This window comes from Arvicanthis niloticus, chromosome 21, assembly GCF_011762505.2.
Source record: "Arvicanthis niloticus isolate mArvNil1 chromosome 21, mArvNil1.pat.X, whole genome shotgun sequence".
Taxonomy (NCBI): domain Eukaryota; kingdom Metazoa; phylum Chordata; class Mammalia; order Rodentia; family Muridae; genus Arvicanthis; species Arvicanthis niloticus.
The window spans coordinates 29,063,490-29,088,549 of record NC_047678.1 but is presented as its reverse complement, the minus strand read 5'-3'; the positions used below and the strand labels follow the sequence as shown (position 1 = coordinate 29,088,549).

Here is a 25,060-nt window from a genome sequence, read left to right as displayed (position 1 = left end):
CTGTGGAGGACTAGTGAGGGGCAGCTCAAGGGACAGAGTAAGACAGGGACTGAGAGGAAATAGAAGGACCAGAGCCAGCAAGGAGAACTCGAGGGCCAGGACAGCCTGCAGTCAGGCAGGCGTGGGTGAGTCATTCCACTAGGCTCTCCCCGACAGGACATACCATGAGTCCACGAGGTCCTTCCTGGCCAGGGTGGCCATCTTCACCCTGAATGATGACATTAGGTCCACTGAGTCAGAGGTTGGGAATCTGAGGCAAGGACTACAATGGAGGGGTGGTGAGCCCTGCCTGTGGTGAGGACATATACGTACCCGGACACCTGGCTCACCACGCTCGCCTCTGGGCCCCGGCGGCCCTGCTCCTGTGTCTCCCTAGAGTTCAACAGGAATAAGTAAGGACTCAGTAGAGGACAGAGGATTACAGGAGCTCAGTGAAGCACAGGAGAGAGCCAGCAGCATGTCACCTACCTTGTCTCCTTTGAGTCCAGAGGCACCAGGTGCTCCCTGTGGGTCAGAGTAAGATGAGAAACCTATGGGCTTGAAGTCCCCCTATACCCTACCTCATGGCCTAGTCCCTACCAATAACTCTCACATGGGCAGACTTGGGGCATCCAGGCAGTTCTACTCACCACTGACCCTGGTGGTCCAGGTGGTCCCAAGGGACCTGGGGCACCTTCTCTCCCTGGAAGGCCTGCCAGACCCTGTAGAAAATGGGGCAAGGGATATAGAAGTGGGTTGGGAAGCATCTTTCTCTTCCTCTCAAGGCTGGTTACCACCAAGGAAGGCCCAGTCTCTTCCTCCCCATCTGGTACCAAATTCAGGGGTCGGGTGGTGGTCAAGTCCCCAATGCTATCCCCAGCCTTCTTACCCGCTCTCCAACAGGCCCTGGCTGGCCTGTCTCTCCTCGAGGTCCTGTCTGACCAGGAAACCCAACAACACCAGGAGCACCGGGAGCACCAGGGGGGCCCAAGTCTCCCTGAAACAGATTAAAAGGGGGAGTGGTCACAGAAGGACTTCCCAGGTTAGGCCCCAGAACTCCTCCTCCCACCTCAGGAGCCTGTGATGGAGCACTGACTTACCTTCATACCTGGAGGACCACTTGGGCCAGGGGGGCCCTGAACCCCAATGCCTGGCTCACCCTTTGAGAGAAAGAGGGGTCTCATCAGGTTTAAAGAGTCATCCACCCATGGTTCCAAGCAAAGGCCTTTCCATATACGTTTGTACCTTGAGACCTTTGAGTCCTGAAGCCCCTTTTTGACCCTAAAAAACAAATTTTATATATATATTTCAGGCTGGAGAGATGACTCAGAGGTTAAGAGCACTGGCTGTTATTCCAGAGGACCTAGATTCAATTCCCAGCATACACACATGGTAGCTCACGATGATCTACAACTTTAGTCCCAAGGGATCCAATGTCCTTTCTGGCCTCCAAGGGCAACAGGCAAGCAGGTAGTGCAGGCAAAACATTCATTCAGACACATTTTTTAAAGGTATAGGAATATGAACACCAAGCTTCTCGATGGACCAAAAGTATTCACAGGGGAACTCAGATGATTACGAGCCTCTGGAAACATAGACTGGACCATAGACTGGTGAGAAGAACACAGGCCAAGGGAGGCCCAGATGTGACCACAGACACGTGGGAGTTCAGCCGTGACCACAGGCACAGAGCTCACACATGAGCGTGCAAACAGAAGGGACCACAGATGTGACGCTCAGCGGAAACTCCATTAGGAAACTTAGATGTGAGCACAGATGTGTGCTCAGGCAGATGGGGGTGGAACACAAGATGATAAACACATGACCAAGGAGAGGCCTGCACAAATTCTGCTGTGCCCTGAGACCTGGGAGATGAGGCAGTACCAGACATGCCTGGGCTCAGCCATGGTAAGGAACCGTGATGAAGGACGGTCACACAGAAGCCAAGCTAGCATCCACAAGAACGGAAGTCCACAATATGGAAACCAAAAAGCATGCAGCTGTGTGCTGTGTGTGTTCCAAACAGAAACTTCCGGAGAACATAGGCTAAAGGCTCAGTGCTATAAGCAACCCCAAGAATGGTCTTTGTTTTCATGGTCAAGCCAGGTTTGGTCCTACCCAGACCCCAGACTTACGTCTTCTCCAGGGTCCCCAGGCTCTCCTGCACGGCCAGCTTCACCCTGCACATAGAGGATGGTCAGGGCCCCTGGCCTCCCGGCCTCACTCCTACTCCGTCTCACACTTATGCTGGAAGCCCAGACCCACTCACCTTTTCACCCCGTGGCCCGGGCAGTCCTCGGTCACCTTTGGCTCCCTGGAGACATAAGGGTTATGTGACAACACAGGTGTCAGGCACAAACAAATCTTAAGGAGGTAGGTCTGAGGCCAGGGTCAAATGTAGGGGGATCTTGTGAAAGCTGAGAGTCATGAGAATAGATAAACCATGGGTCAAAGGACCCCTCCTGTCAGGGGTGTCACACTCACCGGCTCTCCCAGCAGCGCTCCAGCCAGGTCTCCTGGGGCTCCCTGATAACAGAGGGGGTCAGCAGCTTTTCCTCACCCCTGTCCCTTTGTCCTTCCTTTCCCTTGTTCCCGTTCCTTCACCCTTCCTTCTAATACTCACCTTCTCGCCTTTTGCTCCAGGGGGCCCGACCACGACCTGTGGGGAATGCCCAGTGAGTGGTCTAGCCACCCTTGCTTCCCACCCCATCCTGCTATCCCAGATGGCAGGTGGAAACTGAAGCTTAGGGCAGGGAGTAGGAAACAGGCAAGAGTCACCTGTCCAGGGGCCCCCACAGGCCCAGGTTCTCCTTTAGGTCCAACAGGACCTGGCAGACCTGGTGAACCCTATGAAAGAACAGTGTGAGGAATTCAGTCTCTCTGTCATCTTATCCGTGATGCCCAGCTTCTACCCAGCCAGTTTGGCACAGGGCTCCACAGCGGGCCCACCACCAATCCTCCTAAAACACCTACTGGGATTCCAGGACCTCCCCTCTCTCCATCCTTTCCACTGCTACCATCGCGGCCTGGAGGTCCTGGCTTCCCTGTCTCTCCCTGAAAAGAAGGGACTCAGTCAAAGACCTGTGTAATGACCCTTAACCCCTGGAGTCTAGCCAAAGCCCACTAGGACTTACCACTTGTCCAGGCAAACCTGGAGAGCCTTGTGGACCCTGGGGATGGGTGGGGAAGCAGATATAAAGTCATATAAGGTGAAGGACAAAGGACATGGGAGAATGTGGAACTTGTGGAACACAGGAGGTATAACATGGTATCCCTACCACAACTCACTCACCACGAGGCCAGAAGGGCCAGGAGGGCCAGGAAGTCCCACAGCTCCAGTAGGCCCAGGCAGACCCTGGAAGGAGAAGTTCAGTACAGTGGCAAATCCACAAGTGTCCTTGTAACCTATCCCAACAGCTACGCTACTCACCCGTCCTGGGGGTCCTGTCTCTCCAGGTTCTCCCTGTAAAAAAAAAAACCCAGACACCATGTACTCAGCTTCATTGTGGAAATAGACATGTGTGGTATCCCCTTCCCTTCTTCATCTATAAATTTCATTCCCCTTCCATGCCTAGACTCACCTTCAGGCCAGAAGGCCCCTGGGGTCCTGCAGGGCCAGCAAGACCCTAGAAAAAAGTATGAAGGCAGAACACAGGGTTCAGTATTGCCTGCTGGGGCTCCAGGATTCTCTTGAACAAAGCCTGGCTTCTCAACAGTGACAGGTGACATCCCTCCCCTTTTCTACCCTCTTTAAACATCATTTCTCCATCACTCACCGGGGCACCAGGTGGTCCAGGGTCTCCATGGCTACCCTGTTAGGGAGAATCTGATGAAAGGAGCCAGCCCCACCCAGAGAAAGTAGGCAATGTTTTTCATTGGCGTTTGGCACAGGACAGGAACAAAGTGAAGGGTTGAATGTACTCACCACTGGGCCAGGGGTCCCCCTCGGGCCCTGCAGACCCTGCATAAGGAAGGGGCTGATGAACCCTGGTCCAGGCCTCACTTTGGCCTGTTCCCACCTTCTGAGGACTTTTGTTTGGTGAGCCCCTTGTACTATCCACCTCTCTGGCACAGATGGCCAAGTACCTGTGGACTGCCCTTACAAATAGCTCATAGACACGGTAAACTTGTCAGACATGCACCTGTGTCTGCAATTTGCACATAGGCATAGCCCAACTCCCTCAAGTAATAAACACAGCAAGGGGCTCAGATCCTAGGCCGGCCACTCCCGTGGCCACTCACCGGCTTCCCTTCAGGCCCAGCCACACCACGCTCTCCTGGCAGACCCTGTAAAAGAATTGGTCTAAGAGTACCTTGCCCTTATGCTCAACCCCCTTCTTCACTGCCCACCCTGCCCCTCATGGCCAAGGATAGAACTTATGCTCCTGAGCAGTGCCAACTCCAGCCCTGCATATATGACAACACATGGAACAGCCATGTTCTCATACATGTGTGACCTATGGGGCAAGAACTCACTGGGTTGCCATCATGACCCCTCTTTCCAGGCTCTCCTGCGTCTCCTTTGATGCCTGGTACACCCTGCAAACCAAACATCATGCCCTGAGCCCCATTCTCTGCCATGTGTGCACGTATATGTGCAAACCACTCATGGTATGCCCCATAGAGAGACAGCATAGTAGGGTAGGAAGCCTTACCCTGTCTCCTTTGGGTCCAGGAACACCATCACTGCCTGGCTCCCCCTGTTTGATGAGATGTCAGGTTAGGTCCTAGTGTCATATTAAGGCTTGGGTCACAAGTTGACCCCACCCTGACCTTAGCACCCTTGAGTCCAGGAGGTCCTTGTTCTCTAGCGGGTCCTGGACCTGGCTCTTCAATGGCCACCTATAAATACAAAATCATGGAGGGAAGATGAGTCTGTCATATAGGTGTGAAGAGGTCAATCAGTACAGGTCCCAGGATCACATAAAATTATGAGGTTTCTGGGGCCCAATCTCAGGCTGGATGATCACCTTGGGGCCAGGAGGGCCGGGTGGTCCAGGGAGGCCGGGAAGGCCATCTCTGCCCTGCAGAAGAAAAGAAAACAGGATGCTATGCCAGCCAGTGTAGCTCCAGGAAGGCAGGCCCCTTCAGAGTGTCTCCCCGGCACGCACCTGTTCTCCACGTTCTCCTTTCTCTCCCCTTTCTCCCTGGATGCAGAGAGCAGGGTGAAGCCAACATCAGTGAAACAGCCAGTCTCTCCTACCATTCCCCCGCCCCTCCTGGTCAGCCCCAGGCTCACCCTCTCTCCTGGCCTTCCTGCTTCCCCTGAACCACCAGTCCGGCCTGGGAGTCCAGGAATGCCGGGCTTTCCAGGTTCCCCAGCAAGTCCAGGTGGACCAGGTGGGCCTCTCTCACCAAGGGCCAGGCCAGGAGGCCCCTGAGGGCCAGGGTCTCCACGTTCTCCCTTCAACCCACGTTCTCCAGGAAAGCCGATGGAGCCCTGGGGGCGGAGAAGGGTAGATGCTTGTGGCTGTAAGAATGTGCCCTCCACCAGGGACAACCACTGAGCATCCAGCAGTCTCTTACCTCCTTGCCTGGAGGCCCTCGATCACCAGGGTCCCCTTTGGGGCCAGGTCTCCGCTCAGGCACTGGCAGGAAGCTGCCAGAACTCTCATCCCAGGTGTCCACAATCTCCCGCAGGGCCGACACCTGAGGAGCAGCAGGCCTGTATCTGCTACACCTTATCCACAGGGCCCGGTGGACACTGTCTCACAGGGCTATACTTGACCCTACATCAGCTTCTAAACAACCTACCTTGATGCCAGCAGTTTCCAGCAACCGTTCTGCATTCTGAGGACACAAAGATGGTAAAGAACTAGCCAGGCAAGAGAAGGCTCTCTCTTGTGGGTCAGTGGGCACAGCCCACCACCCCATACTCTCTCCTGCCCCACACTGTCCCCTGAGAAAGTTTCTACACCCTCTTGCCCTCTGAGGTCAGTTGTGAGGCCTATTTTGGCATTTCTCCACCACCTCTGCTTCCTTGAATGGAAGCTACAGGAACCTCGGTGGTACAAGCGACTGAGGACAGAGGGCAGAAGCCATAGAGTCCCATGACAAGGGGAAAGAGAGAGAGGTGACTGCCAGGGTATGCAGACAAAGGTCAAGGGCCAGGTCTTACTCACCGGCAAGCTCCCTGGTTCTCCTCGTAAGCCACGTTCCCCAGGAAGGCCCTAGAGACAAGAAATTGGCTACTGGGACCCAGCCAGAGGGTGGGATATGTGTACATCTAGCAGGAGGGCATGGCTCCATGGACAGAAGGAAAAAGTGGGAGCCTCACCTGTTCCCCTTTGGATCCAGTCTCTCCACGGTCACCCTGGAAAGAGAATGATCCAGCGGAAACATGTCTCCTAACCCTGCTCAATCCTCATCACACTCTTACCCGACACAGATACACATACTCACCTTAGGACCCATAATTCCTGGGACACCAGGGAAACCCTGAAGTATGAAGAGACATAAGAGTCACATAGGTCAAGGCACCCCAGAACGGTAGCTCAGGAAGCAGAGTGGGCTACTGATCCCGAGTCCTACAGTTACCCTAGACACTCACCTGGCCAGGAGGACCGACCTGCCCCGGGAGACCGGGAGGACCCTGGAGTCCAGGATTACCAGGAGCTCCGCGTTCACCCTTGGGACCATCAGGACCCTGTGGAGGATACAGTTAGTATCCAGGATCCCAGGGAAGAGTGAAACCATATTTCTCACAGGATCATGATCAGGGACCACAGAATATGAAAAACTCAAGCACTCACTTCTCTTCCAGGGGCACCTGAATCTCCTTTTTCCCCCTAAGGAAGATAAGGCTTTATAGACATGATCCAATCTGAGCCCAGAGAGAGATCTTCAAGAGAGGGGCTTACCTTCCTTCCATCTTCTCCAGGGTCTCCAGGTTCTCCCTGTGGGCAGAAGACCCATAATCCCAAATGGTCTGGCTTCGAGACTGTCTGTATACACTTCAGATGACTGTAACTGAATCTGCGCCTGTAGCCTCATGGCTGTGTGTCTTAGAGTGCCGACGTCTGTCCATCCCAGCAAACTGCTGCATAATCATGGGTTGCCTATGTGTGCCTGTAGCTCTCTGTATGTAACTCACATCCATGCAGACATAGTAAGAGTTTATGTTTTATGAGCATACCTATCCATATGTGTCTTAGCAGATGTACACAGGACTCTGTATGTCCTCAATCTGCATATTGTGGCCTATGTCTAAGTATGAATTTATCCATATACACTCAGGTCCCCAGTTCCTTAGAAACTGTATGTTTTGGCTTGTGTCTGTAAATCTTACATGTATTTTAATATATATGGTCATATGTATGTTGGTGACTATTGCTATAAACGCATGCCAGCATGTCCTCAGCTATGTCATGGGAGAGCTGTGAGACTTTGTCTCACCACATCTTTGTCTAAATGTACTGTTCAAGTGTTAACATATCTCCACATGTCATTGAATATGGCTTGATGCTCACATGTCTGTTGCTCTCAACCTGGTTCTGTGGCTCTTTGGCTGGACAAGTGGCTGTGGCTTGTCGTGCACTGGCCCTCCTGCACTGACATGCACACAGATCTAACATCGTGTCCACAAGGCTGCCCAGGTGTGCCCTAGAACACACTTCAAATGCACTGTCACATCAGGGCTATGTCTGGTGTTGGTGCATATCTACATATGTCAGTACATTTGCTCCGTGTGCTGTCTGTGTTTCTGGGCTGTGTGAGCACGTGGGCCTTTCTTGGCAGGTGTGGCAGCACTGTCTTAAACACACTCACGTTTTTCCCATTCAGGCCAGGTTTGCCGTCATCGCCTGCCTTTCCCTGTGGGAACAGAGAGTTGGTCAGATCTTGGGACTCAGGTGATGGTAGAAGAGGCCAAAGGAATAGCCGGAAAGCCAGACTCACTGGTACTCCAGGAGGGCCAGGGGGACCAGGGGGGCCATGTTCTCCTCGAAGGCCTGGAAGCCCCTGGAGGAGAAAAATCATTACTAGGATTGAGGTCTCTGAGCTGTCCCCTAGGACAATGGCATCCCATAGCCTAGAAGGGTCCCCAGTGTAGAGAATCAGAGTCTTGTAGAAATCCTCTGAGGCCCAGATCCTGTAAGTTAAGGTTTCTCTAGCTTTGAGTCCTAATGGAAGAACCCCAGAGCCATTCTGTTAAGATGTGTAAAGCAGAGGTTAGCAAAGGGGACTCAGGTGACCTGCTGACTAGGAACTGAGATCTCCTCCCAAGACCCAGCAGGACCATCTGCCCTGTTCTCATTGTGATGACATCCATGAGGCCTCTCTTGGGTCCCCAAGCCACCCTCCACCTTGATATCTCCCCTGACTTACATCTCTCCCAGGGTCCCCAGCTTTGCCTGAAGCACCCTAAGAAGAAATTCAAAGTTAGGCATGTGGGATGAAGGTTCCTGCCCATTGGCAGGCAAGAGTTCCTGTGAACCCAAAACCTACCAGTGACATACCCCACATAGGAAGTCTCTCTAAAAGGACACACAGAGAGCATGTTGGTACCAGAACTCAAGGCTAAGACCAAACAAGTGAAGTGAAGGGCTACAGGACTGAGAAAACTGTTACTCACGTGTAGTCCTGGGGGGCCAGGGGCTCCTGGTTTCCCATCTAGCCCACTCCGGCCATCCAGCCCTGGAGGTCCTCGATCACCCTGAGGAAAACACAGTGGCAGGAAGCCTTGAAGACTGAGGTGGGTTCTCGAGCCAGCTAAGCCTCTAGAAACAGACTCAGTCCTCTTACCTTGTCTCCTGCTGGGCCTCGAACACCTGGGTCTCCCTGGAGGGAACAAGGTCAGATAGAGGGTGACAGAGCAGTGGATGGTGCAGGTTAAGGGGCAAATCACACACTCACCTGTGGGCCTGGGGGTCCCCGAAGCCCATCAATGCCCTGAAGACAAAAGACAGAAGAATCAGAGAAGGGGTTTCCCAGGACTGTAGCCCCCACAAGACTCATCATGCTTACCCTTTCTCCAGAGGCTCCAGGGGGGCCAGGGTCACCCTTGGGTCCTCGGGGACCTTCTTGTCCAGGTTCTCCCTGTGGCAGAGACAGGCTTGCTGAGGGAACAGCACCTCAGCCACTAGGGACACTTGAGCCATATCTTGTCCCAAAGGCCACTGGATACTTCCCAGACTTGAGGCTCCACTCTACCCACAGGCCCCTGTACCTTGTCTCTGGATTCAATGCCTGCATCTACCTGCAGGGGAATGAGCGACATGAACACTTCAAGGGGAAATCTGAGGCTGGAAAGGGGCAATGGGGACAATAAGAGGCGATGAAGATCAATAGAGGGGTCCTGGGTCTGTGAGGGAGGTAGGTTGGACGGGAAGACACAGGAGGCAGCAGGGGCTGGGAAAGGGGATGACAGAGGACCAGACCTAGCTCAACCTACCAGCCGTCCAGGGGGACCTGGGGGGCCCTGGAAAAAGAAATTACTAACATCAATAGGAGTTCCGAGGTTACCGAGCATTGAAGTTCAGAGTTGCCCAGGCTCAACTCTGTCTCCTAATTCCATAAAGCACCCCAATGCCAACTCCTGGAAGGCAGCTAGGCCTGCATGTGGCCATTAGTGCTTCTCTCTGGTAACTTCCAGGTCTCTTGCCTGAACGATGCCCACAGTGGCAGCCCAGGACCAGTACTACTCACCGGCTCCCCACGGTCACCCTTGGGTCCAGATGGTCCAGGGCTGCCCTGCAGAAGGCCAGGGTGTCAGTTAAGGCAGACAGCAATTGGAGAGAGGTTTAGAAGTACCTCTCTCCAATGAGGTACTCATTGAGGGCTCATGGGGTCCTGCTGGTCTTTGGGGAGTTCTCCCAGAAGAGAGAAGGGAGATGAGGACTATGTGGGGGTGATCCCTGCAGGGATGGGGTGGGAACTGGATGGATGTGTTGGGACTGAAGTCAGGGGTGAGGGACCAGAGACCGATACTCACATTCCGTCCATCTTCTCCAGGATCTCCCTGGTCCCCCTTCTCACCCACAGGTCCCCGGGGCCCAGGTGCCCCCTAGGAAGAACAGTTGGTTTGAGGCAGACTCTTCAGGCATTTTCAGGTTTTCCTATGAGCTTCTATTCTGCCTATGTTCACCATTACCCCTAAATCCATGACAGTTTCCCGTCACCCCGCACCTCCTTGTAGACAGATTCCCCTTTCACATCTCATCGCCCGGAACCTCTCTTCACTTCCCTGCCTAAGTTTTTCCTCCCTTTTGCTTGACATGTTATTTCTCCCAGAGAAAACTCACCCGGAGGCCACGTTCACCCACTTTTCCAGGCAAACCTGGCTCACCCTGGTGACAGAGAAAAAAAATCACTCTGTGCAGGTAGGCTAGGATCTAACTGACTCAGTAAGCATGGACAGAGAGCCTGGGCATTGGCTGGGCTGGACAGGAGCAGAGGGTGGACAGAATTAGCTGCTAGGGTCCCAAGGTCCTTGGGGTCATGGTTTTAGGGTAGAGGGTCAAAAGCCACAGTGTGGGGAGGAGTCTCACCGGGGTACCCTCGTCACCTTTCTCTCCAGCTTCACCCTATGAGACATGAGGGTCAGTCCTGGTCCTAAGACCCCAGTGATACATCCAAACACCCATACTCCCATTCCCCAGGACATCCCCCTGATCCGGCCTCTCACATTTCTTCCTCGGGGGCCAATGGGTCCTGGGGACCCAGGTCGTCCAGGCTCTCCCTTCTCTCCAGGAGGCCCTGAGTCACCCTGCCAGGGAGACAAGAAAGAGGGGCGGGGGATATACAACTCAGACAACACATAGCCTTTGAGAGAGGAGGGAACTCCACCAACTTTGGGCTCATCCAAGGTCACAGATACTTACCGTGGGTCCTGCCCTTCCAGTGAGGCCAATGGGACCCTGAGAGAGCAGGAAGGGGAACGGGTTAGTCAGAATTCTAGATACATTTCCCTCCACCCTCTGCCACATACCCCCAGCCCCACATTTAATTACCCTGTCTCCAGGGTCTCCTTTGGGGCCAGGGTCTCCAGGAAGAGCCAACCCAGGTGCGCCCTATAGACGAATGATCAGTATTTAGGGGTGTATAGCCTGCACCTATCCTGACCTCCAACATGCTTTCCCCTCAGTCACCTGTTCTCCTTTGCTTCCAGCTGCTCCTCTGGGCCCGGGGAGCCCAGCATCTCCCTAAAGGTAACAAAGGCTATCAATACTAGAACCAGGCTCCAGGCACTCCCACAAGCCAGCAATCAGGCTACAAGCCTTGAGAGCTCTAGGTAGGACCCAAGATAAATCCTGTGACCTTGACCTCACCCTTTTACCGTCTCCGACGTACCTTTTCTCCTTTGGCTCCAGCACCACCAGGACCCTGAAAACAAACAGGACAGACACAGCTCAGCCTTGACTAGGGATCATAGGGCCAGGCCCTATGGGGATAGAGATATAAGGAGCTGGATGTCACAGAGCTCAGTCTCTGCCTGTAGGTCACAGACAGACAAGGGCTATACAAAATGGCCTGACACCTAACACCCTGTTCATGAGTGCAAAATGGTTATAGGGTCAGAGGGACATGGCTAGCTGTCTGAAGGAAGATTACAGCATTCAGGGAATCACAAAGCTGGGTCTACCCAGAACCATAGCAGTAATTCATATTCACTGTTCCAGAACCATGCTGGACTCAGGACCCCATCTGCCCCTCACTCACCACTGCAGGATCCCCAGGGCGACCAGGCTCTCCCTAGGGAGAGAGAACAGGGACAGACACAGGTCAAAGGGCCACCTAGAAACTGAAGGTCCAAGTGTCCCATCTGTCACATCCCTGCTGCCAGAAAGTATGATAGCCAACCCATAACCTACCTTTTCTCCTCGGCGGCCAGCGGGTCCCGGTGGTCCCTGTACATGGAGACATTGTGAGCCCAAACAGGGAGGGAGGGACATGGGAAAGCCTCATTCCTGACCCCCTACCACAGTCACAGATTTACCTCAGGACCCTCCACTCCAGGATGTCCAGCAGCTCCAGGGAGCCCCTGGGAAAGAGAAACACAGGCGTTGTTCTGGGTGGGTGGGGGCAGTTAGAAAGGGGACTGGGATTGGGATGGGCAGGAGTCAAACTCAGCAAGAGAACAGAGATCAGTTCTGTTCAAGTCAGAAAATTCAAAGCTGGAACCTGGAATCTGAGGACTAGAACCTGCATTCCTGAGGAGTAGGGGTCATTTGCAGATGAGTCAAAGGGCTCAAGAATAATAAATCAGAACTAGCAGGGAACAGAGTCTATAAGTCAGTCAGCACTGAGGTTGAAGGGCTTACCTGGGGTCCCACTGGGCCAGGCGGTCCCCTTTCACCCTGAGAGAACAGAAGAGGTCAGAGCTGAGAATGGCCCCAGATCCTCCCAAGCTCCCCCAGGTTCTACATACCTTTTCTCCAGGCTCACCCGGGGTCCCTGTCAGTCCCCGATCACCCTAAGGAAAGAGAAAAGGGGGACTTTCAGAGAACCCCAAATAAAGCATATGGATCTCCAGCTACCAAAACCACAGCCTTTGAGCTCCTCAGAGCTGTATCTTCTAACCCCACAGCCTGGAACACTGGAGCACTGTGGGAGGGTCCCAGACTATAACATGCTACATCTGAACTCACCCCACACAACTGGTACTTACTTTAGGCCCAGTAACTCCAGGAGCTCCCCGCAGGCCCTGAGAAGGATGAATGGGGAGTTCAGAGATTTAAGTTTGAGCATAAGGATGAAGGGAGGTGATGGTTGAAGGTTGAGGCAGGAGCTAACTCACCGGTTCCCCTGGGACCCCAGGCTGTCCTGGAAGGCCTGGGCCTCCATCCTCACAGTCACCCTGAAGGAGAAACAAATGACAGAAAGACCCAGGGGAGGTCCTACCTATGGGCCACCCAGAGGTCAAGCTCCTACCTTTTCTCCCTTTTCTCCAGTTCGTCCAGCTGGGCCTTGGGGTCCAGGGATTCCAGGAAGTCCCTTGAAGGAAGGAAACAAACTCATAAGCAAAAAACTAGGAAGGCCAGCACTCAGCCACTGCCCCAGAAGAACCCCGAAGCCCCCTCACCGGAAGTCCAGGATCGCCTTGTCCACTGGTACCAATGCCTGGTCCCGGGGGACCCTAGGGAAGAACAGTGGGTCAGGAAATGGCCATGAGATTCAGCCTCCAAGCCATCCCCAGGATACCTGGCCCTTGACTTACCGGTTCCCCACGATCACCTTTGTCACCCTGGAAGACAGATTATGACCCCATGACTCTGAACCATACCTTCTTCTCCAAGACACAAGGAGAGTAGAGTTATTGGGTCAAATTTGGTTATATAAATGATGGGGGCTGGGTATGGTGAAGCACACCTTTAATCTCAGCACTTGGGAGGCAGAGGCAGGTGGATCTCTGTGAGTTCAAGGCCAGCCTGGTCTAGGCCAGCCTGGTCTACAGAATGAGTTCCAGGCCAGCTAGGGCTATATAGAGAGACCCTGTCTCAAAACCTAACCCCCCAAAAAGAATAACGAAGAACTAAGCAGTGGGGGTTAAAGGTCAGAAGAAACAGTAAGGGTTGTATGGGTCCCAGTGAGATCATCGAGTCTGAATCACATGATAGTCATAAGACTATGTGGGGGTCATGCTGTCACCTTCACTGATGTTCCAGGAAGCCCTGGGGGGCCACGGGGTCCTGGGCCCCCCAAAGGGCCACGAGGTCCAGGGGGGCCCTGTTAGAGGAGACAAGACATCAGGTGCTTTAGAACTGACTGTCACTTCCCATCTGGCCTCCTCCTTACTCCCTGATCACTAGCAGTCACAAATCCTGGGACTTACCGAAGGTCCAGGGTCCCCTTTCTTTCCAGGAAGCCCTGGCCCTCCACCTCCAGTGATTTGCCCAGGCTCTCCCTGTGTGAGGCAGAAAGCAGTTGTTAGGGTAGGGCAGGTGGAAGAAGCCCTTTGTGGTGTTTCAGTTCTTAGCATGCCTCAGGCCTGTACAGGGTCTGGCCTGAGGCACCCCACTCCTCCAGGGAATATCCTGGCCCCGTTTTCCTTTCACCTACCGGTTCCCCCTTTGGGCCTTGAGGCCCACGTTCTCCCTACGGACAAAGCAGAGTAGAGGGGTAATAGTTAGATTCAGATGAGTCTTAGGGAGAACTTCATGAGCCATGGCTGACCCCAGCCTCAGGCTCTTACTCTAGAAGGCACTGGGAAGACAGAAAGAGAACACTTACCCGTTCCCCACGAGGGCCAGGCCACCCTGGGGAGCCCTGAAAAAGAAGGGCAAAGACAGAACAGTCAAAATTATCACACTCATTCAAGGAAGTGTCCCCTAGTGATGCCAAAGGCAAGCTTAGCTCACCTTAACGCCAGGAGACCCAGTAACACCAGGGAGGCCAGGACTGCCTGGAGGCCCTTCTGGACCAGGAAAGCCCTAGAAAGGCAGAGAGGTCAGAGCAAGAAAAGATCTTCCCCAGTGTCCCAGATTACATAAAGAAGTCCATGTCACCCACCATGGCTCCAACCCCATAGGCTCCCAAGTGTTAGCAGAGCCGAGTGGGAGAGCAGAGGAGCAGCCCTGTCAGCTGAATGGATCTAATGCCAGCAAGAGACCAGCCTCTCCAGGGGATCTCAAAGCCCTTGTGTCCACTCCAGAACCCGCCCACCCTCAAATCTGGTGTGCTTTATAATCTTCACTCAGGCCGCTAAGAACATTCTGTGGATATTTGTTTTTTATTTATTTATTTATTTATTTATTTATTTATTTACTTATTGAGACAGGGTCTGGCTATATAATCTAGGTTAGCCTAAAAGCTGTGTCTCTCATCCTGCTTCTGCTTGGGTGCTAGGGCTGCAGGTGTGCTCCGCCACGCCCAGCTCTAACTCCGACTCATACCACTAACTCTGATTCTTCCTTTTTCCCTACACCCTCCAGGAAAACTAGTGGGAGCACCCTAGTGGGAGCACTTTAGTGGGAGCACTTTAGTGGGAGCACCCTGGAGAATCAATGAGTTCCACACTCACCCTCTCGCCTTTTGCTTGGGTACTTCCAGGAGGACCTTGCGGGCCTGGAGCACCGGTCCTGCCCTGGGTGAGGAGAGCAGGTTAGGAGGCTGTCAGCCGGGCACAAGAGAGGCAGGTGTGGAGAGGCACTCACCGGGAGACCAGGGGGACCAGGAGGTCCAGCCTGTCCTTGCAGTCCCTAAAAGGGGTGATCAGTGAGTCCTGTGATGTCAACCACCTTCTACCCCACTGATTCCCAACCTCCATTAGGGTGGCTTACCGTCACTCCAGGCTCCCCTTTCTGGCCCTAGAAGACATGTCAGAAGAGGGTAAGAATAACCAGGTCTAGCTGTGGCCTTTGCCCACTCATTCAACCCTGGCCACTTACCTTTGGACAGTGCACAGCACAAGGCTCTGTTTGTGTCTGTGGACAAAGAGTTCCTTGAGACCAGGAAGTTCTAAAAGAACCCCAAGGTCCCCTCTCTACTACCACATGTCCTCCCTGCCTTGTGTCTGCTCCTACCCAGGTTAGGAGGCTTTCTCCAAACCTGTGTGGTCACAGCTGCCTGACACAGGGCTACAGCCAGATCACTGACTGCTCGGTCCAAGCCTGGGCCATTATCCACAGCAAAGAAGTTCTGGATGGGGTCCGTGCCTGGTGCCAGGCGACGCAGCTGCTCTGAGTCCGCTCCCACCAAACCCAGCACCATCACCTGGAGCCCTAAGAAGAGATCCAGCAAACCTACATGACAACCTCACCAGGGCCACCTCTATTCCCAAGGCCCCACTCCAACAGTCCTAAAGCTCACCAGAAGCCTGGGCCTCACGAATGGGGCTGAATATGTCCCCTCTCAGAGGCTCATCCACTAACAGGACCATCACGCCTGGCACTTGCTGACGGCGCCCAGGAGCATTGGGTGCTAAGAGGTATCTTTGAGCTGTGGTCACAGCTGTGCCTGGGAAGAAGGGCATGTCAGAACCCTGAGACACCGAACCTGATGAGAAAGACCCAGGAGTCCATGCTGACTGCAGTCCTTACCTAGGTTGTTACCACTTGGGTCCACGTAGGGGATGTCACGGATCTTTTGCAAGATGACGCCAAGGTCATGGGAACTATTCAGCGGGAACAGTGGGGAGGGCCGGTGACTGTAGGACAGCAGGCCAACCTGGGTAGGAGCAGACACAGGACAGGGAGGACATGTGGAATAGGACAGGGATAGAGACGTGGGAGGAGTGAACAATGCAGAACTGCTAGTTGGGGGGGGGTGTCAGTGATGTTAGTAGAATAGAAGAGATAATCCAGAGCCTGCGGGAGAGCTGGGAAAAGCCTGAACCCACAGAGGGATGGCGAGATGGTGGCTGATGGGGAACCGGTAGGGGGAGGGGCAGAGACAGGTAGAGTCTGGCTTGCTTTAGAGCCAGACCTGAGCAGCCTGTGGACCAAGAGGCCCGAGTGCGGACACCAGCCTTTCCAGGACCCTCCTCACAGTCTCTGCATTGTGAGCATTGTCTCGGGTGGCATGCAGCAGGAACACCACGTCCACCCGGCCATGGGGACACGCTGCACAAAAGAACTGAGTTACTAGGATCATCAGCCATTCCACGGTCCCCTCAGGCTTCTCCACGGTACCTTCCATACCTGGCTTTTGTGTGACAGAGATCTCAGAACTCCGTACACCGTTTTGAATGGGTGTCAGAGAGAAAACATAGGAGATACCAGGTTCCAGGCCTGTCACTCTGTGGGAGCTTGAGGTCCCTGGCAGTGTCTGTGGTGCCCCAGGCACTTCTACAGAGGAAAATTTGGTTAAACAGGGACTTCTCTGTGGAGCCCCAATTACCACCTTCTGGTCTTCCTCCTCACCCTGGCCAGTTCCTCTGAGTGGCCGCCAGGACAAGATATAGCTGGATGCCCCAGACACTGGGGTCCAGGCCAAAGTCACTGAGTCAATCGAGGTGTCCACCACATGTAGTTCAGGGCTCGGGACGTGAGAAGGCTCTGAAAGAGGAATCAAAGACCAACAGATCTGAGCCTGGATGCAGAGAGTAAGAGAGAGATGCAAGATTCTGGAGCAGGCTCATTTTAGTGAAGCACCATGGGACATCATGCTGGAATCTCCCCCAGGGCCTTATGGGAGGGTCTACAGAAATCACTTAGAGTCTGGAGTGCAGAAAATTGGGGCATGCCATCAATGTGGGGGAAGAGCACACCACAAGCCGGTGAGTGCTCTGGGAAGCTCACCAGTATATGCAGTCACCTTCCTAGGGGGACCTTCTCCAGTCTGGCCCAGGACACTCAGCCATACTTGGTACTTTGTTGCTGGCTCCAGCCCAACCAGGTTGTAGCTGTTAGACTCAGGTCCCAAGGTCAGGGACTGTTCCTGGCCACCTGAGACCAGGATGAGTGTAAGGGCCAGGAATATGCAGGGGATAGTGACTGATAATAGTGATGGACGCACCCATCTCACTGACTCTCACTAACCACGCTGACCAATCAGATCCATCCCCCCAGTGAATCGTCCTTATTCATCTTTGCCCTGTCCACCAGATCCATCCCCTCAAGGCTGGTCACTTCCACCCACCTTGTTGATTGAGCCCCTTGATGCTTTTGATCCTGCAGACCTGGCTTTTCAGCAACGTTGATGACTTTGCCCAGAGGCCCTCTCCCTTCATTGGTCCCAACTTCCTACCCTAGCACCTCTCACCCTCAGGTTGCCAATGCAGACGGAAGCCAGGCGCTCCAGGGACTCGCTCCCAGCGCAGCCTCAAGGAGTGCTTCCCACTCTGTACTACTTGAAGAGTCTCCAGAGGTGTCGGGGCTTCAGGCGCTTAAGAGAAAGCATTACAATCAGGGAGGCTCTGCTCCCCAGCCTGAACCAACCCCTCTGAATACATCTCCTCCCCAGACTTACCCACACAGGCTTGCTATAAATCCTTGACCCCTCTCCTACCCCAGCATAAATCCTTCCCCGTAAGTCCCGTCCCTTGAACACAAGCCCCACTCTAAGACTTCTTCCAACCAAACATTCTCCTACGTGTGGTGACGACAATGGAAACTGGTGCACCCTCTCGGTCTCCAATAAGCGCTGTCACTCTCACAGAGTAGCTGACTCCGCCTTCGAGACCCCGTATCTCTGCAGAATCTTTGTTTCCTGGGAGTATCTGGTGTCTCATAGGGCCACCTGGCCAGGTCAGTGGAGAGTAAGAGTTAGGGGGTGTGGGGAGCTAACCAGAGAGGGCACTTGTAGCCAGGAAGGACAAGGATGGAGTCAAGGGGCCATACCTTCACTACGTCCCCACATGAGTCTATAGGATGTGGCCCCAGGGACTCCTATCCAAGTGACCCGTAGATTATCACTGGAAGCATTAAGGATTTGCAGTTTTGACACACTGCCCACAGGCTCAGGAGCTAGTGACAAAGGCAAGGTAAAAGTGAGGACCACCGGGTACCTGGCAGAGACAAGAGTGGCAAGGCAGGCATAGGTAATGAGGGCTAGGCAAGGTTAGTGTGGCCGGGTCAGTGGAGGGAACTTTAAAGGGAAGAGGTTAGTGTTGGGGGTGGGGGAGATGTGCAGCATAGGCTAAGGTCACAAACATGAATGGACACACTTAGTAACCATGGGTGGTTCAGTATGGACAGGAAGGTTACTGAGCAGCAATGAACAGGGGTAGCAGTCGGAAATACATAGCAGCCAGAAACAGCTGGCCGGGAGCCACTCACCAGTCCTCACAACCACAGAGGCGGGCGCTCCATCCGCACCAGCTACGTGGGTTCTCACACGCACTATATACTCCGTGTCTGGCTCCAGCCCATCTATTTCAGCCACCGTGGCATCTCCAGAAACCAACTGAGATTTCTCTGGGCCTGGGATCAGGGATGGAGGTAACACCAGGACTTGTCAGACTACCCGGTGCTTCACTTGGACCCGGAAAGAATCCTTAGCCTCCACTCTATTCAGAACCACCTCCCATAGCCCCCCCTTAAACCCCTGCCTCCTACCACGGCCTGAGTGCCAGGAAACCCTGTATCCTGTGGTGCCAGGAACCCCAGTCCAGGTAATGCTGACAGATGAGCTGCCAGCCTGTGTCACATGGACTCTCCTCACTGGGCCCAGTGGATCTGGAGAGGGAGATGCCGGGGAATCTGGTTAAGTAGGCAGGTCTGATGGGAGAAGGACTGCTTGGAAAGGGAAGCCTGTGAGTGTTTATAGGAGGCGGGGACCTCACAAAGGGCAGTGAGGGGTTCTGTCAGAAGGCACAGTAGGAAGCCGAGCTATCAGGTAGCATCAATCTGAAAGACAAGATCTGACAGAGAGGGGTCTGTGGAAGAATTAGGGGACCATGAGGACATCAGGCAAATGACAAAGTGAAGGTCCAAGAGGAGAGGTGGGTCCAACAAAGGAGGAGGAGGAGGAGGCAGAGGAGGAAGAGGAGGAGGAGGAGAGGAAAAGGAGAAGGAGGAAGTGGTAGGTTCTGAGGGATGGAGTCGCAGAAATAAGGACAGAGAGAGCCATGGGAGACACAGGTGAACGTGGAGGGAAAGACTCAAGAGTAGGGCTGGGTGGGCTGGGACTCAAGGTGGAAGCAGGGAGGATGTACACCATTAAGGGGGCCATAGGAGTCTAAGGGGCACGGAGGCAAAGATCAGGGGACCCGGTCAGGCTCTGACCAGTTCGAGCCACGATGACCACAGGGGGGCCCTCTTCTCTCCCTCGAAGTGCTGACACAGCCACTTGATAAGAGGTTCCAGGCTGTAGCCCCAGGATGTCTGTGACAGTAGAGTCTGGGGCCAGCGTCTGGCTGGACTCTGGACCTGGGATCAGAGAGAAACGATGGCCTAGTTTCTGCACGTCCCTTGTTCCCCCATACTCTGAGAGCTCCCCTCAGCAACCCCCACAGTCCACACTGACCACTGCCTGTCCTCCAGCTAATCCGAAATCCACTGGCCCCAGGGACAAGTCCCCAGGCCACTCTAATTCTTGTTGCATCTGATGCCACAACCCGAAGTCCTGGGACAACAAGTGGGGCTTCTGGATCTGGGGATTAAAGACAGGGGTTAAGGGTCAATATGAGGACAGAAGCAAGTCGGTCGCCATCTCCCGTAAATCTCCTAAAGTGCTCACCTCTGTGGATCGTTAGGATGCTGGCATCACCCTCATGAGTGCCCACTCGAGCAGACACCCGCACTGTGTAGCTAATCCCAGCTCGAACATCATCTAAGTCAAAGGTTGTCTGACTCCCGGGAAGCAACAGAGTCCGTTCGACCCCTGAGAAAAGGCAGGGTGGGCAGGAAGGGGTGAGTGTCACACAGGGACCCTGAACAGCAGTCAGTGATGCGCAAGGTACGAGACAACGTGGGAGATGAGGAGATCGGATGGGGAGGGACAGGGAGAGAGGAAAACAATGTGAGGTTAAGGGGTCCATGATAGCAACACAGGATAACAGGAGTCACCAATGAATGGGGACACTGGATGACAGACGGGTTAGGACATAGCATGATGAGAGTCTGACACAGGGATGAGAATTGGCAGGCCACGGATCGACATTGACACAGGAAAATGGATGAGCATTGGGTGAAGCGAGAGATCAGTATTAGAGAATCCTTAGTGGGGAGGCGGTGGGAATGTAAGAGACTGAAGGGGCGCTCAGGAAAAAAAAAAAAGAATCAAGAGACTGAGTCAGGCTCTGATTAGTTTAAGCCTCAGTGACCACAAGGGGGCCCTCTTCTCCCTAGAGAAGGACAGAAGAAGCGTGGGTCATAGAGTTTGTGGCGGTAGAGATGGATGGGCCTCGGCAGGGGTGTGGGCAGAGTGGAGATAGATAACTGAAGAGCAGGCTGGAGTAGAGGAGAGGAAAGACAGACCCTGAGGCAGTTCTGGGTTGATGGTTCTCAGGATGTAGATGCGCAAAAAAAAATGAAGGAGGCCATGGAAACGCAACCAGAGAGGGAGGGCGGTGCAGGCTGGGACCTCGGGATCAGGGGACTTTTCAGGCTGCTTCTGCCTTACCCTGGGTGGTGCGAACAGTGAAGCGGTACTCGGTGGCGCCGGGGACAGGGTTCCAAGACACTCGCACCCGCTGCCCAGGCAGTTCTATGGCTTGTAAATTCATCACCGGGCCCGCCAGCTGCTCTAGCCCTTCGAGAGAGGAGAATGTGAGGCTGACTGCAGTCACTAGACTTCCCAGATAACGTAGACCTACGGAGCCCTTACCTGTAGGGACCACGGTTGCAGGAGTGGCCACCTCACGGCCCTCCAGCAGAGTGTACAGCGTGAGGCGGTACTCAGTGCCCGGCTGCAACCCATCCAGCTGGTGGCGGGTCACATCAGGGAGCAGTTCCACTTTCTGTGGTGGTTCCAAGCCTGCAGGATGGCAGGACCAGGTTAAGCTGAAGCCAAGCCCCAAACCCAGCCGCCAGGCTCTCCACTCTCACTGACCGCTCTCGCGACGCCACTCCAAGCGGTAGCCGCGGGCCTCAGGCACCAAGTTCCAGGAAAGGAGGATGGATGTAGGGCTCAAGATGATGGGATGCAGTGTTTGCTCAACGGAAGAGGCTGCCCAGGGCACATGGGTATCAGTGGCCTCTGCACCCTGCCCTACCTACCCAGCCCAGCCTGAAAAAGGGACCCAGACTTCTCACCGGTGCGGATAGTCAGAGAAGAGGCAGGCCCCAGGCTGTGGCCAAATAGGGCACTCACAGTCACCTCATAGTCCCTGCCAGGCTCCAAGTGATCTAAAAACACTGACCCCTGCCCAGGGCTCAGGTCCTGCTGCTGTGTCACCCCACCTGTATGGGGACACAAAGGGTTCAGTGGGGCTCATAGATTCAGGAATCAATAATTTTGTCAGTCTATGCTTCTCACTTACCACTGAGGTCCCGCCATGTTACACGGTAGCCATTAGCACCCGGTACCCTCCTCCAGGCCACCAGGAGGCTGTGGGATGTGATGTTCTGGATGCTCAGTTCCAACCCTTCCTTGGCAGCTGAGAAAAGGCCCCACCAGGGATTAGTAAAGCCAAAAGTAGGACGGGGTGTAGGGGTTGGGTGGTTAGGAGAATGAGGTCAAAGGTTGACAGGGTTGCTCACTGGTCCGAGCGGTCCCACTCACGGCCTCCCCGATGCTGTTGGCATAGAGGGCAACCACAGTCACTTGGTAGTCTGTTAGTGGACGGAGACCCTGCAGTCGCATGCTGGTCTCACCAGCCGGGACGTTCACCTGCCCAGGGTCAGAAGTCATCTCATACAGTCCAGTCAAGTCCTCGGCAGCCACCGGTCACTGTTAACATTCTCACCTCCTGTCGCTCACTTGGCAGCGGCTGTCCTAGCTCAGTCAGAGGTGTGTACTGAACCTTGTAGCCGGTCACAGGGCCACTGGCTGCTGTCCACTGTACTCGCAAGGATTGGCTACTTGGCTCAGACAGCACCAGGTCCCGGGGCCCAGATGGAGTGTCATCAGCTGTGAATGGGATTGCGAATTGAGTATCAGGTCAGGGGTGGGGGATGAGGAGTGCATAGGTCAGCACTCCCAGGCTGGGATCAGGGTACCCAGAATGGGCAGGAACTTACAAGGCAGGGTCACAGGCACACCCCCAGCCGTTGTGCACACCCTCCTGGAAATGAGGGGCAACAGGGTCCTCAGGATGCTGAAGTCATTGACGAAGAAGAAGAAGTCGCTGGTTGGCTGGGAGGCAATGCGTTTCAGTTCCTCAGGATCGGCATTCTTGATTCCTGAAGTGAGGCCCCAACAGGACTTAGTTGCTTACACATTCTCTGAATGGTCCCCACTCCAACAGACCTCTCGCCTCAACTTGGTTCTCACCCACAGCAAACAGCTTCACTCCCTGCCCCTTCAGTTTTTGAGCAGCCGTGTCCACCAAATCTTGGGATTTCCCATCTGTGATCAGGATGCAGACCTGGGATAGGTGCCAAGACCAGTCAGGGATGTTTCATTTATTTTGGGGTCACATTTGGAGGCATAGTCGGTTTAGGGAGCACCTTGGGGATGCCAGGACGCGTTAGATGAGGCAGGAAGACACGGTCGGAAACATGGTGAAGAGCGGCCCCTGTGCGAGTGTTCCCGCCCTTATAGCTGAGCTCACGGATGGCTCGGATGGTGTCACCCCCAGAGCCAAGTGCATCCAGACCAAATTCTGTCCTGAGGGGAAAAAATGAGGTGGCACAAGGCAAGGGGTTATGATCTCTTCCAGCCCTGCCTCTGAGATGAGACCTCTTAAGAGTACCCTTGGTTCCGAGACCCCAGCCCTCTACCATGGAAGCGTCCACATTAGCAGCTTCCTCCGGTGCTGCTTGACATAGCAATGTCACTGAGCCTCAACAGGCCTGGAACCCTCAAGGTTCTTAGGCTAGGGGCGGGGGACAGGATATCTGATCAAACAATTGTTGGAGGAAGGGCCCAGTTTCAGAACAGTGGGCACTGGCCAGACAAAGCGTTTCTGATGAGCAGAGGGCTGAAGGGTTGGCAGAACCCAAGCATTCAGACTCCAACAGGAGCCCAACACCTGAAGCTCCTGGGCTCCTATCTCTATGCAGATCAGAAAACAGAATCATCCTGTCCATCCCCCAGCACCACTACCCCAGGACACTGGCTGAGAGGTGTTTTAGGACAAAAACATCCTTCAAAGTTATCCCTACCTCTCTCCAGAGGGCTTGCCTAGGGTCTTTCTGGCTTCTCCCAAGCCTGCTTCTAGACTCCTTCCTGTCAAAGGATCTTGGGGCCTACAGTCCTGACCCCAAGCCGGCTACTCACTGTGGATCATCACTGTACTGCACCGTGGCAAATCGGACGCCCTGTGCACTGGCTGCTCCTGAGAAAGGCAGCACCAGCCCCTCCAAGAATCCCCGCACTTCTCGAAAGTTGCTGCGGCCAATGGATGAGGAGCCATCGAGTAAGAACACAATGTCAGCGGCATAAAGGCGAGTGCAGGTCACTGAAGCAGGGAGAAGAAATCATGACCTTTTTCTGGGAATACAGCCACTGTCTTCTAGGCACTGAGGTCCCCTGGCACTTGGGGACTGAAAGGACAATAAGCTTCATCTTCCTATGCAAACGGAGCCCAGGTAGGCGGATCTCTGCCAGAGTTGGAGGAAACCGCAGTGGGGCTCAGAACAGCTTCCCAGGAAGGGCAGGATCCTTGGGGGAGGATAAGTTGCAAGCAGGCGTCGCTCTGTGGGGGCTGAAGCCAGCTTGAAGGGAAAGGACAGAGGATTCAGCCTGTATCTAGGGAGCTAGAATTTGGGTGCTGATGGGATAGATAGGAGGCGATTTGGGGAACACCGAGTAGAATTCGGGGACTTTAGGAAGAATCCATGAAGAGTTTGGAAGACTCCTCGGTGGAAAGGTGTCAGGAATAAAGTTTGAGTAGATGCATAGGTGACAGGGTGCCAAGCCCTGGAAGATGCCCACCTCTATCTCTGGGCTGGGCCCACACTCCGGGCGCCCCCACCAGGATCTCAGCAGCGCAGAGCGCAGTGACCAGGAGCCGCAGCCTCATCCTGAGTGATAGAAACAGTTAGCCAGGAACCCAACCTCTGTCCCTTGTCTCCCAAGCTATTGGTGGGTGGAAACCGAGTGCCCCCCACCCCAAGTCCTAATCTTGCCTGTGCGAGTCAGCCTCCTCCCGCCGCCGCTGCAAGTCCCGCCGGCACAGAGGAGAAAAGTCCCCGATCCCAGGAGGCGGAGCAGCGGGCGGGGACCTGGCGGCCTGCCCCCACCCACCTCCCCAGAGGTCGCTTCCCCCACCCCACTTCTCCTGGACTTAAGATATGACGTACTTAAGGGCAAGGTCAGGTCCCAAGGCTTTTGGGAATCACCCAGGGTTTTGACAGACACTTGGAGAGCACCCCAACCCCAATTTAGGGTTACAAGTCTTGACTGCTTTCTAGTTAGACTGACCAATGAAGTCATTGCTGCTCTCTGAAATGTGGACAGGTTCCAGCAGACCTAGGGGTAACAGCCTGATGGTGGGGCACAGCTGGTGTTGACTCATCCCCAATCCCATGGGGGTGCCCAGACAAAGCCTCAGGCCATAGGTCCTGACAAATACAAATCATGTGAATCAGCCATGCTTCTGTCTGGTGGCCCTCCTGTGCCCCACCCTAACCTTTATGACAGACAGAGCAGCCCC

General features: G+C 54.3%; 1 protein-coding gene across 1 annotated transcript in view; it reads right to left on the bottom strand.

Annotated features, from left to right (window-relative positions):
• Positions 1–24,605, bottom strand: part of Col7a1 (collagen type VII alpha 1 chain) — a 30,781-nt gene extending 6,176 nt beyond the window's left edge. Inside the window, exons 1-99 of the mRNA XM_034483663.2 lie at positions 24,534–24,605; positions 24,340–24,428; positions 23,683–23,863; positions 22,911–23,070; positions 22,735–22,828; positions 22,482–22,643; positions 22,208–22,371; positions 22,002–22,131; positions 21,782–21,898; positions 21,555–21,701; positions 21,352–21,468; positions 21,127–21,276; positions 20,923–21,051; positions 20,038–20,181; positions 19,825–19,950; positions 19,584–19,727; positions 18,915–19,034; positions 18,636–18,779; positions 18,198–18,323; positions 17,950–18,096; positions 17,620–17,742; positions 17,157–17,303; positions 16,779–16,913; positions 16,557–16,703; positions 16,342–16,478; positions 15,957–16,083; positions 15,727–15,873; positions 15,466–15,638; positions 15,306–15,341; positions 15,198–15,224; positions 15,072–15,116; positions 14,939–15,001; positions 14,277–14,348; positions 14,149–14,184; positions 13,978–14,013; positions 13,751–13,822; positions 13,567–13,644; positions 13,136–13,162; positions 13,001–13,054; positions 12,850–12,912; positions 12,716–12,775; positions 12,587–12,622; positions 12,347–12,391; positions 12,240–12,275; positions 11,915–11,959; positions 11,790–11,825; positions 11,638–11,670; positions 11,269–11,301; positions 11,067–11,120; positions 10,929–10,988; positions 10,800–10,835; positions 10,604–10,684; positions 10,467–10,502; positions 10,221–10,265; positions 9,911–9,982; positions 9,625–9,669; positions 9,371–9,397; positions 9,146–9,175; positions 8,944–9,015; positions 8,833–8,868; positions 8,722–8,757; positions 8,552–8,632; positions 8,305–8,340; positions 7,876–7,938; positions 7,747–7,791; positions 6,840–6,875; positions 6,732–6,767; positions 6,530–6,625; positions 6,382–6,417; positions 6,257–6,292; positions 6,102–6,149; positions 5,734–5,769; positions 5,506–5,628; positions 5,219–5,419; positions 5,091–5,126; positions 4,950–5,003; positions 4,753–4,821; positions 4,635–4,679; positions 4,456–4,518; positions 4,222–4,266; positions 3,905–3,940; positions 3,756–3,791; positions 3,561–3,605; positions 3,410–3,442; positions 3,272–3,334; positions 3,114–3,149; positions 2,953–3,033; positions 2,758–2,826; positions 2,603–2,638; positions 2,464–2,505; positions 2,249–2,293; positions 2,115–2,159; positions 1,225–1,260; positions 1,080–1,139; positions 869–976; positions 630–701; positions 469–504; positions 313–372; positions 164–208 (exon numbers count right to left, since the gene is read on the bottom strand). Of these exons, the coding sequence (XP_034339554.1) occupies positions 164–208; positions 313–372; positions 469–504; positions 630–701; positions 869–976; positions 1,080–1,139; positions 1,225–1,260; positions 2,115–2,159; positions 2,249–2,293; positions 2,464–2,505; positions 2,603–2,638; positions 2,758–2,826; positions 2,953–3,033; positions 3,114–3,149; positions 3,272–3,334; positions 3,410–3,442; positions 3,561–3,605; positions 3,756–3,791; positions 3,905–3,940; positions 4,222–4,266; positions 4,456–4,518; positions 4,635–4,679; positions 4,753–4,821; positions 4,950–5,003; positions 5,091–5,126; positions 5,219–5,419; positions 5,506–5,628; positions 5,734–5,769; positions 6,102–6,149; positions 6,257–6,292; positions 6,382–6,417; positions 6,530–6,625; positions 6,732–6,767; positions 6,840–6,875; positions 7,747–7,791; positions 7,876–7,938; positions 8,305–8,340; positions 8,552–8,632; positions 8,722–8,757; positions 8,833–8,868; positions 8,944–9,015; positions 9,146–9,175; positions 9,371–9,397; positions 9,625–9,669; positions 9,911–9,982; positions 10,221–10,265; positions 10,467–10,502; positions 10,604–10,684; positions 10,800–10,835; positions 10,929–10,988; positions 11,067–11,120; positions 11,269–11,301; positions 11,638–11,670; positions 11,790–11,825; positions 11,915–11,959; positions 12,240–12,275; positions 12,347–12,391; positions 12,587–12,622; positions 12,716–12,775; positions 12,850–12,912; positions 13,001–13,054; positions 13,136–13,162; positions 13,567–13,644; positions 13,751–13,822; positions 13,978–14,013; positions 14,149–14,184; positions 14,277–14,348; positions 14,939–15,001; positions 15,072–15,116; positions 15,198–15,224; positions 15,306–15,341; positions 15,466–15,638; positions 15,727–15,873; positions 15,957–16,083; positions 16,342–16,478; positions 16,557–16,703; positions 16,779–16,913; positions 17,157–17,303; positions 17,620–17,742; positions 17,950–18,096; positions 18,198–18,323; positions 18,636–18,779; positions 18,915–19,034; positions 19,584–19,727; positions 19,825–19,950; positions 20,038–20,181; positions 20,923–21,051; positions 21,127–21,276; positions 21,352–21,468; positions 21,555–21,701; positions 21,782–21,898; positions 22,002–22,131; positions 22,208–22,371; positions 22,482–22,643; positions 22,735–22,828; positions 22,911–23,070; positions 23,683–23,863; positions 24,340–24,427 (7,458 nt within the window). The 5' untranslated portion in view covers position 24,428; positions 24,534–24,605. The remainder of the gene's footprint in view (positions 1–163; positions 209–312; positions 373–468; positions 505–629; positions 702–868; positions 977–1,079; positions 1,140–1,224; positions 1,261–2,114; positions 2,160–2,248; positions 2,294–2,463; positions 2,506–2,602; positions 2,639–2,757; positions 2,827–2,952; positions 3,034–3,113; positions 3,150–3,271; positions 3,335–3,409; positions 3,443–3,560; positions 3,606–3,755; positions 3,792–3,904; positions 3,941–4,221; positions 4,267–4,455; positions 4,519–4,634; positions 4,680–4,752; positions 4,822–4,949; positions 5,004–5,090; positions 5,127–5,218; positions 5,420–5,505; positions 5,629–5,733; positions 5,770–6,101; positions 6,150–6,256; positions 6,293–6,381; positions 6,418–6,529; positions 6,626–6,731; positions 6,768–6,839; positions 6,876–7,746; positions 7,792–7,875; positions 7,939–8,304; positions 8,341–8,551; positions 8,633–8,721; positions 8,758–8,832; positions 8,869–8,943; positions 9,016–9,145; positions 9,176–9,370; positions 9,398–9,624; positions 9,670–9,910; positions 9,983–10,220; positions 10,266–10,466; positions 10,503–10,603; positions 10,685–10,799; positions 10,836–10,928; positions 10,989–11,066; positions 11,121–11,268; positions 11,302–11,637; positions 11,671–11,789; positions 11,826–11,914; positions 11,960–12,239; positions 12,276–12,346; positions 12,392–12,586; positions 12,623–12,715; positions 12,776–12,849; positions 12,913–13,000; positions 13,055–13,135; positions 13,163–13,566; positions 13,645–13,750; positions 13,823–13,977; positions 14,014–14,148; positions 14,185–14,276; positions 14,349–14,938; positions 15,002–15,071; positions 15,117–15,197; positions 15,225–15,305; positions 15,342–15,465; positions 15,639–15,726; positions 15,874–15,956; positions 16,084–16,341; positions 16,479–16,556; positions 16,704–16,778; positions 16,914–17,156; positions 17,304–17,619; positions 17,743–17,949; positions 18,097–18,197; positions 18,324–18,635; positions 18,780–18,914; positions 19,035–19,583; positions 19,728–19,824; positions 19,951–20,037; positions 20,182–20,922; positions 21,052–21,126; positions 21,277–21,351; positions 21,469–21,554; positions 21,702–21,781; positions 21,899–22,001; positions 22,132–22,207; positions 22,372–22,481; positions 22,644–22,734; positions 22,829–22,910; positions 23,071–23,682; positions 23,864–24,339; positions 24,429–24,533) is intronic.
• Between the last annotated feature and the right edge of the window lie 455 nt (positions 24,606–25,060).